The 17898-nt window shown below is 36.4% G+C and overlaps 1 protein-coding gene across 1 annotated transcript in view; it reads left to right on the forward strand.

Annotated features, from left to right (window-relative positions):
• The window catches only part of STPG2 (sperm tail PG-rich repeat containing 2), a gene marked incomplete at both ends in the record, with an annotated part of 103766 nt that overhangs the window by 32606 nt on the left and 53262 nt on the right, over positions 1-17898 (forward strand). The window contains 2 exons of the mRNA XM_084865563.1: positions 12448-12560; positions 16301-16409. Coding sequence (XP_084721689.1) covers positions 12448-12560; positions 16301-16409 — 222 coding nt within the window. The remainder of the gene's footprint in view (positions 1-12447; positions 12561-16300; positions 16410-17898) is intronic.

The following is a 17898-nucleotide window of genomic DNA, read 5'->3' on the forward strand; positions in this document are numbered from 1 at the left end:
ATAATTTATATTTTTAAATAGTATTAGATTGATAGATTAATACAAAGAATTCTCATATGCCATTCACTCAGATGCTGCAGTTAATACTTTATCACATTTGCTATGTCATTTTTTCTCCCTATATATTTATTATTTTAATTAAATTAGAGCATATGTTTAAGGCATGATGCTCCTTTACCCCTAAATACTTCACTGTAAATTTTCAGAGAACAAGACATTCTTTTTTATAACCAGAATACAATTATCAAAAACCAAAACTTTCATATAATACTATTTTCTAATTTATAGATCTTTTTGAAAATCTTGCTGTGATCTTTTAAAAAATTTTTTTTGGTCCAGAGGCCAATCTGGTAGTATATCATGCCTCTTTAGATTCCTTTCAATTGGAGCAGCTCTTTAGTCTTTCTTTGTGTTTTGCAGCCTTGACTTTTTGAAGAGTACAGGCTATTTATTTTGTAGACTGTGTCTCAATTTTGGGTTTGTGTATATTTTTTCATGATTAGAATATATTTTGGCAGGAATACTATAGAAGTGATGTATGTTTCTCAAAGCATGACATAAAAAGCACAGGATGTCATTTATCCTGTAATTGATGATGTTAACTTAAAGTGGTGTCTTCCATTTTTATTTAATGTAGTTACTAATATTTTAGAGGAATTACTCTAAGAATAAGTATGCATTATGTTCTTCATCAAACTCTCACTAGTTTTACCTCCGGTGATGATGCTTGAATTAGTTTTACTGTGATGTTTATCAAATGGTGATTTTCTACTCCATCTTTTTCACATTTATTTTTTGACACTTAATTGTGTAAAGAAGAACTTTATCTTCTTTCTCATTTATATCAGTATAGACTCAGAATTCCTGTTTTACTAAAAGGGTTATAATTTATTGCTCGTTATTTATTTTGAGATTAAATTACCTCAGATTTGGTCCTTGGGAGCCCTTTCAAACTGCTTCTTGCATCTTTTTTGACATATTTCCATCATTTTTTTGAGCATTTCCTCACCTTCTGGCACAGTAAGACATTTCAGGTTCATCTCACTTCTCGCTCTCTCCCCCTCAACCCCCAATCCCAAACTTGGAAGTAGTCATTCCTTAAAGAAGCCCTACTTCCACTTAGTGGAAATGATATTCAAGCACAGTCAGTGCACTAGATACATTCATTGCTACTGGGTTACATTGTTTCTAGGCCTCCTCAGGGGACAAAATTAGAAATATATACTTATTTCTTCTCTGTCTGTTAAAACTGTGAGTTTGTACTGATACCTCCAATTCTAAGCCAATCCCATAAATTTATTCTACTTTTCTCCATGTTGGAACTCCCTTCTCCTATAGTGAAAAATCTGGCAACCATTATTCTCAGTATATTTGCTTAATCCTAAAAGAATCTGAAAGTAGTTACAGAATTGCTAACCCATCACTGCTAAAAACAGATGTAAGAAGGTACAAAGCTTATACCTTATGTGACCTTCAAGCTCTATACAAGCAGGAAGTGAAGGCTAAGGCACAACCTTTAAACTGCTTCCTTGAGTAGTGAAGGTGTGCCTCAACACATGCACAGAGCACATCTGCAAAGGTGGGAAAGTTATTGGTTCAAAGCATTTAACTTTTCAACTATTACCTGGCTGACTACTCAGCTATCCTGTCTGAGACTTACGTGGACACACATCATGAATACAGAATTTAAAGAATTGGTCCAGGAAAATCACTAAACAAACAAATAAACCTCTTGGGGTGAGGGAGAATCTGATTTCCAGAGTTGCCACACACTCTCATTTAAAATGTTCAGTATTTAACAAAAATTATGTAAGGAACAATGACAAAAATAATGGTTTAAACACTTTTCTCATTATTCTTAAAATATCTCAAAATGTTATTCTTGCTTTAAAATTATATTTTTATAGATTATTTATTTTGGAATCATATGTCATCTATTAGAAGACCAGCATAATGCCTCCAAGCTTCCCCAAATGTACAAAACCTTTTCACAGCCCTGGCAGTTATAGCTCAGTTGCTTGGGGGATATTCCATGCACCAAAAGGTTGCTGGTTCAATTCCCAGTCAGGCTACATGCCCAGGTTGTGGGAGTCATGACGGAGATTGATGTTTCTTTCTCTGTCTCTCTCCTTTTCCCTTACTTTCTCTCTAAAAAGCAGTAACAAATCTTAGGAAAAAAATCAAAACCTTTTTACATATGGATAAATCTTACTTTGACATTTAACATTTGATTTCATTCTGGCTAAGTTACTATTAATAGAAGATCAAAATAAGGAAATTTATCCCACAATTTTAATAAATCCAGTTTATTTGACAACTTATTTTAGTAATTATTGAGTCAATCCAACTTGCATTTATTAGCCTAAATATCTAGATTTGTTTTAAGAAAACATATTATGTAAAAACATAGATTTATATTTAAGTTAAACACGAAGTCCTTAATATTCAAAAAGATTCAACAAAGTTTAATTTGAATTGAATTGTGATATTTTCTGAAATCTGCATCTTGAATTTGAGGGAAACTGGAGATAAGGTGGTTAAGCTCAGAAGCTGAAGGCTATATTTTCTTATTTTTCTTGCAGAAAAAATGCCCCAGGTTTCTCACAGACTACTGTGAAGGTGGTAATAGAGTAATGTTAATTCAAATCTTATGCAAATATATATATATATATATATATATATATATATATATATATATATATGGCTAAATATGTAAAGTGTCTCCTTGGAAGTTCAATCAGGAGTTCAATCACTCGCTATGACATGTGCTGACCACCAGGGGACAGCGGTGGGGAGTTGAGGAAGAGAAAAGGGAGATGTGGGGGGCGGGGGAGCGGAGAATTGCATGCTGGTGGTATGTGGGTGGTGAAGGAAGGAGGCGGGGAAGCAGGGAACCTGATCAGCCCTGATCGCCTGCCAGGCCTAGGGATTCTACCCATGCACGAATTTTATGCACTGGACTTCTTGTTTCTGATAATACCTTTTTTTTTAAGCTGTGGGCTTTGTTTCCAGATGTGAATATTAATAGAAAATTAAGAAAATAATACAATAAGTGGATAATTATTGTTTTTTCTCTGGGCTGGTGAATAGCATCTACTGAAGGAATCTTATATAGCTTAAATATAGAAGCAATTCTGAAATTGAGAGTTGTATAAGACTCTAGCCAATAAGTGATTTTTGGCTATGTTTAATATATAAAGAGAAATTTTATGTGTAAATTATTTTGTATAACATTTTGAGTTATAGAATTTAGTCTTTCTCTCTGTGTGTTTTAGAAGAGACCAGGTAATCATTACACATTTATTTTTCAGAGATAGATTTCACAAGCCGAGTTTGCAGTTGGAATTATGACACTGACATATTTGCTAATGATAACATGCTGGGAACTACCTGTGTGCTGCAACAGTGGAAAGCAGTCCATTAGTGTTTAAATTGATGCACTTTGGGACTTTATATTCTTCCTAAAGTCTATTTCCATACTTAATTATGGAAATGACTTAGGGGAAAAGTCACATAGCCACTTCATTTATTTCATTGTCATTGAGAGTGACAGTTAGTAATTCTTCTTCAAGTTATGTTACAACGTTCACTTAAAATAATGCAGCCCCATGCTGAGTTTGCTTCAGTTAAGTCATATTTTATTTGCTAATGATTTTCCAAGTTGACAATGACCTTGGAGTTGGTATTGTCAACACTTCTTGACATAAAGAGAGTATGATTTAGAGTTAAGAGTGCATCAACTTACTTTTCATTTTCTGTTTCTATTTTAAAAAGGCTTTTGAATTATATTTTAGATGGGAACATTTATCTGAGTATACTGCAAGGTTAGTGAGTTAAGTGCTTGCTTCTTCTCATGGTTTAAATAAAACCAATTTTAGTATATGCATAGGGAAGGAATCTGTTAATGTCTTAAATGGTGTGTGTATATGTATGCTTAATCTTTCCTCATATGATTACCTAAAGAATTGTTAACGCCTGAACCACAAAATCACAACAATGTGAATTATTGAAGAAAACTTCTTGGGCATAATTTTGCTCAAGGTCTTGAATTGCTGTGTCAAAAGAACTAATATAAATTATAATGTAAAAGATGATTTATTAAAGTGCTCTGTTTTAAAATATTCTTTTTAAAGTAATTTATAGTAAATCAATATATTAGATACAAGGGGCCTGGTGCACGAACTTCATGCACTGGTGGTGGGTGGTTCCTCAGCCCAACCTTTCCCCTCTCACATACTGGGAGCCCTCAGGCAATGTCCTACTGACGGCTTAGGCCCTCCCCCCCTGGGGAACGGGCCTAAGCATCAGTCTGGCCTCCCTTTGTGGGAGGCAACTGGGCTGATCAGGAGAAGGCACCAGCCCCATCATCCCACTGCTTCAGCCACTGCCAGTCACCACAGCCACCAAGGTGTTTTCATCAACACAGATTGCAGTCCCTTCACCAAGAAAAAATGACAACTTTCTTTAGGCATTTTCAAGATGTGTCTTTCATAGGATATTCCTTCCTTCCTTCCTTCCTTCCTTCCTTCCTTCCTTCCTTCCTTCCTTCCTTCCTTCCTCACCTGAGGATATGTTTCCATTGACTTTTTGAGAATGTGGAAGAGAAAGGGAAAGACAGAGAGAAACATCAAAGTGAGAGGAACACTTTGATTGGTTGCTTCCTGCATGAGCCCTGATCTGAGCCCCAGCAAGGGAGAAGCCTGCTACCTAAGTATATGCCCTTGTACAGAATTGAACCCAGACCCTGCTGATGGCAGGCTGAGGCATTATCCACTGAGTCAAACCAGCTAGGGCAGGATATGACATTTCTTAGCCCTCTAGCAGTGGTGAAAACACCCTAGATCACCTTTTTAGATTCTTATTACCACCCAAGTTACTAAGAATATTACCAGTAGCATATAGGTAACTTAGCCAATGTGCAGTCAGAAAAGGTGTTTCCTCTATAGTTCACACCAATTGTGGGCTGGGCCCTGCCCAGGCCTAAAGCCTCTGGCCGAAGCTTTAGGCCTGGGAAGAGGCCCTCCAGCTCCCTCTGATCACAGGCTCCACTCCTGCCCACTGCCCAGGCCAAAAGCCTGCGTGGGAGGCTTTCAGCCTTGGGCAGGAGCGGACCCTCAGCTCCCTGTGATCGATTGCAGGTTCTGTTCCTGCCCCCTTGATCTGATCACAGGCTTGGCCCTGTCCAGGAGCCCCCTAGCTCAGGCCCTTTCCAGGCTGCTCTGGGACCACAAGGCCTTCCCTCACAGTGACCTGGGTGCCAGGATGTTCCTGGGACACAGGCACTAGGCACCTGTGTATGCAAATTAACCTCCATATTTTTTGGGTTAATTTGCATACTCACTCTGATTGGCAATGGGTGTAGCGAATGTACGGTCAATTTACATGTTTGTCTATTATTAGGTAAGATGCTTTGCCTGGAATATATCAAATATCCTATATAATAAAACCCTAATATGCAAATAGACTGAATGGTGGAATGACTGATTGCTATTATGTGCACTGACCACCAGGGGTTAGATGCTCAATGCAGGAGTTACCCCTTGGTGCTCAGTGCACTCCTACAGAGGGAGCGCGGCTCAGCCAGAAGCTGGGCTCACAGCTGGTGAGTGCAGTGGCAGTGGCAAAAGCCTCTGCTGCCTCCGTGGCAGTGTTAAGGAGCATGGAGCTGGCTTCTGTTTGGCGAGTGCAGCGGTGGTGGTGGGAGCCTCTCCCGCCTCTGTGCCAGCACTAAGGACCTCTCAGGGGATGTCCAACTGCCAGCTTAAAAGTTGGACATCCCCTGAGGGGTCCTGGACTATGAGAGGGCACAGGCCAGGCTGAGGGACTCTCCCCCACCCAGTGCATGAATGTTTGTGCACCGGGCCTCTAGTCTAACATATCTAACACTAGAGGCCCAATGCACAAAATTCATGCAAGAGTAGGCCTTCCTTCCCCCGGCTCCTGGCACCGGCTTCCCTCTGACACCCGGGACTTGGGCTTTCCTCGCAGCCCTGGCTTCATCCAGAAGGTCGTCTGGTCTAATTAGCATGTTACACTTTTATTATTATATTATAGATGGCTACATTACAGTACCCACAGTTTTGCATTTGTGTATTTCACTAGTGTTTATGCCTAAAATTGGCACAATTATAAAATCTGCTTCATTTCTAAATAAAAAGAAAGTACAACACAAATGAGAAATTTTGTTCTTTCTGCCATCAAAACTGTATATGTTACTTTGAAATCCATGGCTATATTAGGTAATTCCATTTGAAAGATGGCCTAGATGTCAAACACTTTAACAAAAGAAAATATTGTGAGTCTCCATATTCTTTTACAGAAACTCTGTAGGGTGCAGCAGTCTTTGGAGTTACCACTGAACCAAAGGACCAGGTTGCTTTTCAGCCACTCTAGTGGATGCCCTGGTTTCTTTCAGTCCCTCTCTACCACCACCTGCTGCTCTGCTGGACACTCAGGCTGAGCAGTTTTCTTTGCTGTTCTGCTAGTTGTTACAGCTTTTGTTTCTGCACTCCAAACCCAAAGGCTTTGGATGATCTGCCTTATTTCCTTTTGTGTTATAATCAGGAGTGTCAAAGCCATATATCCTATGTGTTTAGATATTGGTGGGATGCCTCTTTCAATTTTTATTCATAGCTCTGTTTCTTCTAGGATTGACAAGGTTCTAGGCTGGCAACTGTGTTATCAACCGGACAACCTACTTGTAGTAATAGCAATGCCACTACTACTAATAGTGCAACTGATAGCACCCCTATTACTACTACTAGTGCTTTATAGGTTGTACTTCATAGTGTGTTAAAGCTAAACATCCATAGTGAAGAGGGGAAAATGCTTTTTTGCTGTTTGTGTTACAATTTATTGGCAGGGATATGTATATCAATAATCTAAGTGTATTTAAAAAAATGTTTTCATTGACTTCAGAGAGGAAGGAAGAGGGAGAGAAAGATAGAAACATCAATGATGAGAGAGAATCATTGAATGGCTGCCTCTGCACACTCCCTATTGGGATTGAGCCAACAACCTGGACATGTGCTCTGACCAGGAAACACTCTGTGACCTCCTGATTTATAGGTCGATGCTCAACAACTGAACCACACTGACCAGACTAATCTAAGCATATTGAAACCACTTACAGTGTTGGAAATATTCCTAGTGGAAATAAGGATTAATACTTGTTATTTATGTAACAAGTTTTCCCAGGCTTCATTAGATTGTAATATAGAGTCACAGTTATGTTAATAACTCAAATATATGTTTGTTGTCTACTATTGAGGTAGCTTTCTGCAAAGTTCCCCTTTTCAGGTGTTTTTGGAAGTCCTCCGGGGTTGTCTCAACCATGCTCCTGAACAAGTCTGTTTCCACGGAGATAGCTATTGCTCCTCCAGACATGTCAGTCTCCTGCCAGATGGAGCTCTCTGCTGGGCATTTCCACCGGTGCACTTGGTCACAACTAAAGTTGTGTGTTGAGCTAGAAGTTGGAGGGATAATGCTGCTCTTCCTTTGCATTTCTCTGTTAGAGTGGTCTATAAGTCATACTGATCTTTACTGGTGTTTTTATGAAACAGGTCTTCTAGATTTTTCTCATAGACCCTTTGCACTCTATGGGACACAGGTGTAAATCCAGTAGGGGCTGTCCATTAGGAGGCAAATTCATTCAACAGAAAAGACTCAGTATTTGGCATTGCTACTCTTTCAACTAAGATTTTCTTGCTGGGTGAGGGACATCATGATTACCTGCTTCCCATGGGATTAGATTTCACATTCATCTTCTGGTTGGATTGCTCTATTTGTTCACCAGACATTCCAAAACATGTCTGAATCTTACTTGGATATAGCTGGTAACTGTTTCTCTCAGCTCAAACATCCCATTACGCAAGGAATGAGCAAGGGGATTTACTAAAATCAAAGTAGGGGAAAGCTTTAGAAAACTGTCATTTTGTTTCTCTATGAGATTGCATCTATGAAAAAAGAATCAACAAAATTCCATTTCACTTCATGCAAATATCAAAGTTCTGTCAGAGTTTGTGTGGGCCCCTGTTTAATTCTTTAACATCAGGAGGGTGTAGAAGGGAAAGTTCAGTTTTATTATGTTTGCATTTTATAACATCAGAAGGCTCGTTCTTAGTGGTACATTCTAGAAAGTAAAAGGCATTTTGACCTTGTAGGGAATTTTAGTGCCACGTCAGCTTCTTTTTGGATTTTGTTTAGCATCCGAAAGCTTTCTGGAATGGTGCCTTTCTAACTAGAAAGTCTGTCTTCATTAGGTGCTCATGGCAGTGCTTCAGATTTATTCCAACCATTCATGCCAAAAAATAGAGTGGGTATTAGTTAGCATTCCCTTTTACTTCATGTAATGGCACTGGTGCAGATCTCCAAGGGCATTAGTAGTTTTGAGAATTGCTCCCTACTCACTGCCCAAAAGTCCATCCTTATTTCCAGTTTTTGTCTTTCTGGGGACATTAATAGGGTTCAGTTGAGGTTCTTTTCACATGCAGTGAGGTTTTTCTTCTGGTTCTAGTCTCTGCTGTGCTATATTTCATAGAAATTCCTCAGAGTTTTGGAATGTGAATAATACCTTCTCTTAGTCTGTAGCACTGATAATTTGTATCTTATTTTATACTAGATGGCCCTTGCAGGAAGATTCCTGCAAAAGGGCTTCCTGCTGTGGTCTCCACCGCCCCGCCTGCTTCCCTCTCTTCTCCCCCGCCCCTCCGAAGCTTCGCTCCCTTCTGCAGTGCTTGGCTTCTTTCTAGGCTGTCTTCAGTCTTTGCTCTGGCCTGAATATGCAATTAACTGCCATCTTGGTTTGGTTAATTTGCATACTGGGCCTGATTGACTGATGGGCATGGCTTGTGGTATAGCGTAGGAGCGGTCAATTTGCATGTTTCTCTTATTAGAGAGGATACTTCTTTTGAAAATTTGGTGAGAGCAGGGCAGATATAATTTAAAACTAGAATTATCACAAATATTGCTATTTGTTTTTATTTGTTACAGTAACAGAGAGAGATTAGATCTACTATACTAGAATAGTAACAGTTACCTAAGACAGTTTAAGTGTATGTTATGGGAATTTTATTCAGTATCATATATGTCAACTATTTTAATAATTCAAGCTCCTTTTAAAACTATTTTTATAAATGTGAATTAAAAGTAAGGTAAATATACTTGAAGTCACTTTTTACTATCAGTTTAAACAATTGAGTTTTAAAAATATTCTTAAATGATTGCTCAAAATATAAGGTATTAGGTCAACAGAAGAGAATTGTTGTAAAAAAAAAAAAGCTACTGTTTTTGTATTATATTTTGTTATTTCATTATTTTTTTTTTTATTGAAACCAGGTGCTTTAACTTCTCTAAAGTGAAATTTTTAATGGGTCATATGTAATTTTTAAAAATAAATCTTTATTGTTCCGATTATTACAGGTGTTTCTCTTGTTTTTGTCCCCCTTAGCTCCCCTCTGATTCCCCAGCCCACCCCATGCCCTTACACCTGCTACTGTCTTCATCCATAGGTATAAGATTTTTGTCCAATCTCTTTCCACACTCCTTAGACCTCCTTCCCCCTGAGAATTGTCAGTCCACTCCTTTTCTGTCTCTGATTCTGTTCTTCAGATTTTTTATTCACTTGATTTTTAGATTCACTTGTTGGTAGGTATGTATTAGATGTCTTTTTGTTGTTCATAATTTTATCTTTACCTTTTTCTTCTTCTTCCTCTTCTTAAAGAATACCCTTCAGCATTTCATGTAATTCTGGTTTGGTGGTGATGAACTCCTTTAGCTTTTTCTTATCTGTGAAGCTCTTTGTCTTACATTCAATTCTGATTAATAGCTTTGCTTGGTGGAGCAATCTTGGTTGTAGGTTCTTGGTGTTCATCACTTTGAATATTTCTTGCTACTCCCTTCTGGCCTGCATAGTTTCTGTTGAGAAATCAGCTGACATTTGTATGGGTACTCCTTTGTAGGTAACTAACTGTTTTTCTCTTGTTGCTTTCAAGATTCTTTCTTTGTCTTTTGCTCTTAGCATTTTAATTATGATGTGTCTTGGTGTGATCCTTTTTGGATTCCTCTTGTTTGGGGTTCTGTGTGCTTCCTGAACTTGTAAGTCTATTTCACCAGGTAGGGAAAGTTTTTTGTCATTATTTCTTCTAATAGGTTTTCAATATTTTTCTCTCTCTCTTCTGGCACCCCAAAAATTCGGATGTTGGTATGCTTGAAATTGTCCCAGAGGCTGCTTACACTATCTTCATATTTTTGGATCCTTTTTTCTTTTTGTTTTTCTGGTTAGATGTTTTTTGTTTCCTCAAATTTCAGATCTTTGGTTTGATTCTTGGAGTACATTGATCTACAGTAGAGTTTCTGTATATTCTTTATTTCTGACAGTGTATGCTTAATTTCTGACTGATCCTTTTCCATTTTTTTTGTCATTCTCATTAAGGTCTTTGAAGGTCTAATCAAGTTTCTCAGCAGTTTTTAGAAAATTCTTGAGTAACCTTATAAATGTGGTCCTGAACTCTATTTCATCCTGTAGTTTGCTTTCCTCCATTTTTTTCATTTGTGACATGTTTCTGGGCATTTTGGCTGCTTCCCTGTGTTGATGGAATGGCTTTGTGTGGTAGGTGACCCACAGGGGCCAGTAGCTCAGCCTCCCCAATCACCCAAGGTGGATGGTCTTGGTACACTCTTTTGTGGGCTGAATGCAAAGTCTTGTTGTAGTTAAGCCTTGATTGCTATTAGTACACTGGGAGGAATTGACCTCTAGGCCAATTGGCTATGGGCAACCGCTGTTTTTATAATGGGAGAACTGCTGGGCTGGAGACATGCTAATGGTGCAGGACTTGTCTCAGTGGGGCTTTGGTGCTCACTGTGTCTGCCTCTTGTGTCACTTATGGATGTGAGGAGTTGAAATCTGGTATCCCTCACTGACCACTAGGTACACTGGCTTCTGGATCTCCAATGGGGTGTAGGTCAGCTATTGTCTGAGGCCACCCTACAGGAGCTATAGGGAGAACTACAGTTTTTTCTCCTCTTTGCTTGAGATTTGGAGGTTTTGGAGCTGTCTGAACTGGGTTGCAAATTTGTTAGGTTAAGCTGCGGTAGGGAAGGCCATTCTTATACAAAAGCCGCTGCTTGGAGCTTGGGTGGGTTTGTAGGTTGTGCGGGGCGGGGTCTCAGGGCATCATCAGGCTAGGTTGTTGCGAACAGCGATGGCTGCCAGCCAGCTGTCCCTGTGCCTCTGACTGAGTACCCGTGTCTAGCACCCCAGCACAGCAAGCATTTATTCCTGCGCTCAGCTCTGCAAGCAAGCCACCCTCACTTTCAGACCTGATGGCAGACAGTCCAGCTTCTCCCTGTAGGACTTTGGCTCCCACACGTCTCCCCAGAAACTGGATTTTAGAGAAATCGGGAGCTTGTCTCCCTTTGAGTTGAAGAAAGCAATGCCTGTTGCCAGCTGGGATCTGCCGCCAGTCCAGATCGCATACGCCTCCGTTACCTCAGCTTTTCAGCATTGTGCACTGAATGCTCTTTTCTCTTTCCTTCTAGTTATAGAACTTCCACTCAACTAGCTTTCCTGTGGTTCTGGGTGATAGACGTTTTGTCTTTTGTTTGTAGTTTTGAAATTGTCATGCAAGGCAGCAGTTTAGGTATTTACCTATGCAGCCATCTTGGGTTCTCCTTATATGTAATTTTAATATCTATTTTAGTGGATGTAAAAGAAAGATAATTGTTGATTCCTTATGTCATAAACAATTCCTTTGACATTAAAAGACTGATCGTTACCTCAAGCAATAATAATAAAATGAAATGGTGGTGATGTTTAATTTATTGCCATATATCTGTTATTCTGAAAACTTGCCATAAATATGTTAGAGTTTTAAATACCAGGTAATTTGAAGTTATTTAATACCCCGTTTCCCCGAAAATAAGACAGTGTCTTATATTAATTTTTTCTCCCAAAGTTGTGCTAGGTCTTATTTTCAGGGGATGTCTTATCTTTCCATGCACTAGGTCTTATTTTCGGAGGATGTCTTATTTTTGGGGAAACATGGTATATATTGGTGATATTTTAATTTTAATTGGATTTCTTGAAATTAATATTATTTCTATTCAATTAATGTCATTTTAAATAGAATTTCCCATTCCCTAAATCATACAATTCTGCCACTGTCCCCCCCCCCCTTTTTTTTAAATGAATGTATGCCAAGAGCAAAACTGTTCTTATTGGTTGAAGTCATGCTAAAATGAGAGGCACTTCTCTAGAAATCCTGGCTGACTTAGGTGTGGGATAAGCATTGCAGTAATAACTTACCTTGAGATCTTGCATTTACCCATGAAACCCCTTTGTCTAAGGTTATCCTTGGTTTAGCTTTAGACTTAAATAAAGTTAAGTATTTTTAAGTGCCTTATTTAAACTATGTCTCATATTCACTTTTTTTTTTTTTTTTTAAATAGGGTTTTTCCAATGCAACTTTAAAATACAAAGGAATAGATTTTGGCAAATCTTTGGGAAGACTAAAGTTACCTGTAAAGTCAGGGCCTGGTCCTGGAGAGTATGATATAGTTCAGTAAGTAAAAAAAAAAAAAAAAAAAAAAAAATGTCTTTAATATAGTTTTTACTATAAAGTATTCTTTTTTTTAATTTAAATTCTTTATTGTTTAAAGTATTACATGTCTCCTTTTCCCCCCCGTTGACCTGTCTCCAGCCGCTCCCACTCCCGGCATATGCCCTCACCCCCTACTGTCTGTGTCCATTGGTTATGCTGATATGAATGCATACAAGTCCTTTGGTTGATCTTTTACCTCCACTCCACCCCCACCCATCCCTGCTTTCCTTTTGAGGTTGGACAATCTGTTCGATGCTTCTATGTCTCTGGATCTATTTTTGTTTATCAGTTTATGTTGTTGATTATTTTCCACAAATAAGTGAGGACATGTGATATTTATCTTTCTCTGGCTTATTTCACTTAGCATAATGCTCTCCAATCCAATCATGCTGTTGCAAATGATAAGAATTTCTTCTTTTTACAGCAGCATAGTATTCTATTGTGTAGATGTATCACATTTTTTTAATCCACTCATCTACTGATAGGCACTTAGGCTGTTTGTAAATCTTAGCTATTATAAATTGTACTGCTATGACATTAAAGTATTTCTAATAATTTAGACTAGCCTATGCTGCTATAAAGGGAAAATCAGTACAAAATCTCCAGGAAGTATTATATTGTGGAATAACCTATACAAAAACTATTGCTTTTTTGTGAGCCAGATGCTGTGCTATCCTGCTTTACATGTTCCACCTTATTTAATGGTCAGCAGTTTCTAGTAGTTACTATTTATATATGTATTTTATTAGTGAGAAATACAAGGATTGAAGAGGATAAATAATATATTCAAGATCATGTAGCTATTAAGTGGCAGGGCTATACTTTTATTAAGGCCTGTTCAATTGATTATATAGCCCATGTATCTATGTGCTAAAATATACTGTCTTTCATTATAAAACAGACAAACCATCAGAGAAAATATAAAATAAGTTGACCTTGGATTTTTCATTTTGTCCCTGCTTCTGGTTTATTCTTCTGACTATGTGATATATTTAAGAAGGCATTCTCAGTGTGGATCAGAGGTATAACAATAGGTTGAGGCAATATTCAGAGTCCAGAGTGCTAACCATTACACTATGGAACCACCACACAGGTTGAGGCAATATTAATGAAATTGAACTAGGAATAAAATTTCTGATATAATAGCTTTGTTTTTATTTTCTTCTACTTTTACAGTAAGGCCTTAAACAAGGATCCATGGAAGACCAAATTGAGTAACCATTACCATATTGTAGTCAGAATCTAGACTGTTTTTTTTTATCATTAATTTTTTAACAACAGGGTTCAGATTATCTGCATGATACTTTCTCTCATAGAATAAATTTTCTCACAAGACGTCTCACAGCGATTATCCCATTCATTTGTTAGATTGATTCAGACACATCTATATGCCACTGGTAGATATAGCTTAGACTCCTGTAAGATACCCCAGCTACTGTTTATTCATTGAACAAGCATTGTGTGGATTCTGGCTACGTGCTAGTACTAAACTTAGTAACTGAGAAAAAAGAATAAAACATGGTCCTTGTTTTTGGGAACTTATACTCTACTGTCCTTTTCACTCTTGTAATATTGGATATACACTTTGTATTTTTATTTTTTTAGTAGTTACACTAGAACTTTAACATGTATATTTAGCCTAATGAGGTCTAAACTTAATATTTTTGTCCTTCTTCCAAAGAAAACAAAGTCTATCAAGTGCTTTAACTCTGCTCGTTCCCTTGACACACATTTTTGTTATTTAGTATTCTAATCACATCACCATCTTCTTTTATTGTGGTTGGTTTGCTTATCTATTTCTTTATCTCATGCCTGTCACTTTTATTGAGGTTTAATTGACATAAAACAAAATTAACCTTTTTGAAAGTAGTGGTTCTATGGTAATTGTTTTCCATTCATTCTATTACACTTTTGACTAAACATCAGGCATAACCAGGACTCTATCTGGTCATGTTGTTCTGACTTTATATGTGGTATTTAAAAAAAAAAAAAAAAAAAAAAAAAAAAATATATATATATATATATATATATATATATATATATATAGTGATTTCAGAGAGGAAGAGAGAGGGGAGAGAGGAACATCAATGATGAGAATCATTGACTGTCATCCTCCTGCATGATCCACACTGGGGATCAAGCCCTCATGCATGTGCCCTGTCTGGGGATCAAACCATGACCTCCTGGTTCATAGGTCAGTACTCAACCACTTAGCCATGCCAGCCAGGTTATATGGTGGTATTTTTAGAACAGCTTTTTTTCACTTCTTCAACCTTATCCCACTTCCATTTTCCTTCCATTTTTTATTTTATTTGATCTTTGTTATTTCCAGTTTCTTCTCTTCTTCTATGTGTATTTTTACTTTTGCTCTTAGGAATTTATCTGTACTGATTACATTCCAGACTATAGTTATTATCATTTCCATAACTGGTTTTTGGTTTTGCTGCTTTCACTGTATATTTTATATGAAGTTGTCTTGGTTTCTTCTGGCAGCTGAAATTTTCTACCTTTTTTAAAAAAACTTTTGTTTTATTGGATCACGTCAGAATTATTCTGGGAGATTTGATACAGTATAAAGTGGAGATTCTTGACCACTGTAAATGGAAAGATGAACTCACAGGTTTCTGTTTGGGAAAGACAGACCTAAGTGATATGTGACTCTTCTGATCCCTCAAATATAAATTTATTATCTGTAAAACTATTTGAAGTTTTGAAAACAAATCCATTTATTAAATATTGTATTAAAAAACATAAAGTCAGCCTTTAACAGTGAACTGAGACGTTAAATGCATAAATTATAGCAATGTCAAATAATTGTTTTTATGTTTTTCTATTACCTGCTTTTCATTCTGCTTATGTTCTGGATAGTTCACTGGATATGTTTCATATCTAACTTTAAAAATTCTGTTTAAGAAATAGAAAAAAATAGCAGTATAGTCAATATAGCCTATAATATAATGCTTATAACAGCTAACAGTTATTAGGTACTTATTATGGGTATGTAAGGCACTAAACACTTCATAAATATTATCTACTTTAATCATTACAATCTTGAGAATTGTTTATTGCTATTCCCAATTAGATGGAGAATCTGTCTGACCCTTAGAGAAGTTAAGTGATTTGTTTAAGGTCACAGAGTTAGTAGATAGCAATGCTATGATTCCCATCAGGTTGTCTGACCTCAAACTTTGGGCACTTAATCACTGCTTAGTTTTTTATTCTTTTTTGAGGTTGTGTACATTTCAGTGATAATAAGCTTCCCTTTCATTTTCAGAGATCTTTCTTTATGTTTATTCCTTGATTGTTTTATGATATAAATAGCATAGGGCTATTTCCCCTATTATTTTAGTAATAATTAAAATGCTAAAGCATTTGAAATTTTAAAGAATTTTAATGATAAATAGAATATACAGGAATTTTTTGGTAGCTGTTTTATTTAAATTCCTGACACATCCTATTTTATTTTTGGAGTCATTATTAGAATAGGTTTATTATAATGATCTGAATTGAAAAATGCAGAACTATTTACCAAAATAAATAAATGCATTTCACAAAGTATAGAATATATTGGCCTATCACATCCAGATAAACTTATTATTGCATACTTTTTAAGCAGAAAATGTTGGTGTAAAATATTCTGTTGGTTTACATAACTATATATTTGAATTTGAGAACTCAATATCTTTCTTAAATTTTTAAAGGAAAAAGACATATTATGAAAATATTAACATCAAGAAAGATCAACCAAAAAATTATTTATTACATCTCCCACGACTTTATGAAGTAATAATAATTCAGGAGGCAAAAAGGGTAAGTTGAAAAGTAGCTATTTCATCTACTTTCTAGTTCTACGATAACTTCATTGAATCTTATTATGACAAGGTTAAAGTACTCTTAGATCTACTGTATCTAGTTATCCCTCAGTGAATATTGTGGAAGAAACTGTATTTAAAATATCTGTCAAGTTATCACTGTCTCTGCTAGAACACCTCTTGTAATTAAAAAAACCAAAGCCTCTCCAACCCTAATTTTTTTGTTTGTTTGTTTCAGTAAGGCCACTGTTTCTAACAATTTTCTTTACAAACTGACTTAAATTTACTTTCCTCCTCGCTACCTATTTATTCTTTCTTTTCCTATGACTTCTTTTCAGTCTCTTTTTATTTTTTCTAGTAAGGATTAATGTTCTAAATATCTTTGAATATCTCGTTATTTAACTTCATGGTAACTTATTTTTCTTTGAAGTTATCAAGGGGTCTTCTTATGTTTGTGAATCTCTCTTTTAAAAAAGCATATCATACTAGAACTAAACATAATATTCTCATGTATTCTGATTAGTAGCCAGTAAGATTTTCATCTTCCTTGTTCTGGATAGTGTGTTTATTAATATAAAACCTAACATTCCATTAAATATATTTTTTGTAGCTATGTTTCGGTTTACTCATTTAGAACTTGTAGGCAAATAATACCCCAAATTATCCTCTTTTCAATATATTATTATATTTAAACTTAAAAACTTGAAGATTATAGGATAACATTTTATTTATTTTTTATTTTTTTAAAATATATTTTTATTGATTTTTTTACAGAGAGGAAGGGAGAGAGATAGAGAGCTAGAAACGTCAATGAGAGAGAAACACCGACCAGCTGCCTCTTGCACACCCCCTACCAGGGATGTGCCTGCAACCAACGTACATGCCCCTGACCAGAATCGAACCTGGGACCTTTCAGTCCGCAGACCTACGCTCTACCACTGAGCCAAACCGGTTTCAGCTAGGATAACATTTTAAAAATGGATTCATTTAGATGAGAAATGATTTTTAGTTGAAAAATCAATAGCTATTCTATTAAGAATTTTCTCTGCATTTGATTTCTTTGGTCTTCCCCTAAATATAAATCAGCAATTAAAATATTATTTATAGAAGTATTAGAAAAACATAACAAAATAATGTAGTATAATTGTTTTCATAGAATAACGATTATAAATTTCCAACAGAATAAAAAGTGTAAATTTAGAAGCATGAGAGATGCTGGTCTGTAGTTTTCTTTACTTGTAATTTCTTTGTCTAGTATTGGTATTGGGTAATGCTTGTCTCATAGAGAATAAGTTAAGAAGTATTCTGCTTCTATCCTCTGAAAGAGATTATAAATATCTTCCTCAAATGTTTGGTAAATTCACTAATGAACCCATCTGGCCCTGGTTTTGGAAGGTTATTAATTATTAATTCAATCTTTAATAAACATAGGCCTATTCAGATCATCTTGTTTCTTTTTGTGTGAGTTTGGCAGATTGAGTTTTTCA

Source organism: Pipistrellus hanaki, assembly GCF_964339955.1.
Source record: "Pipistrellus hanaki genome assembly, chromosome: 1".
NCBI lineage: Eukaryota > Metazoa > Chordata > Mammalia > Chiroptera > Vespertilionidae > Pipistrellus > Pipistrellus hanaki.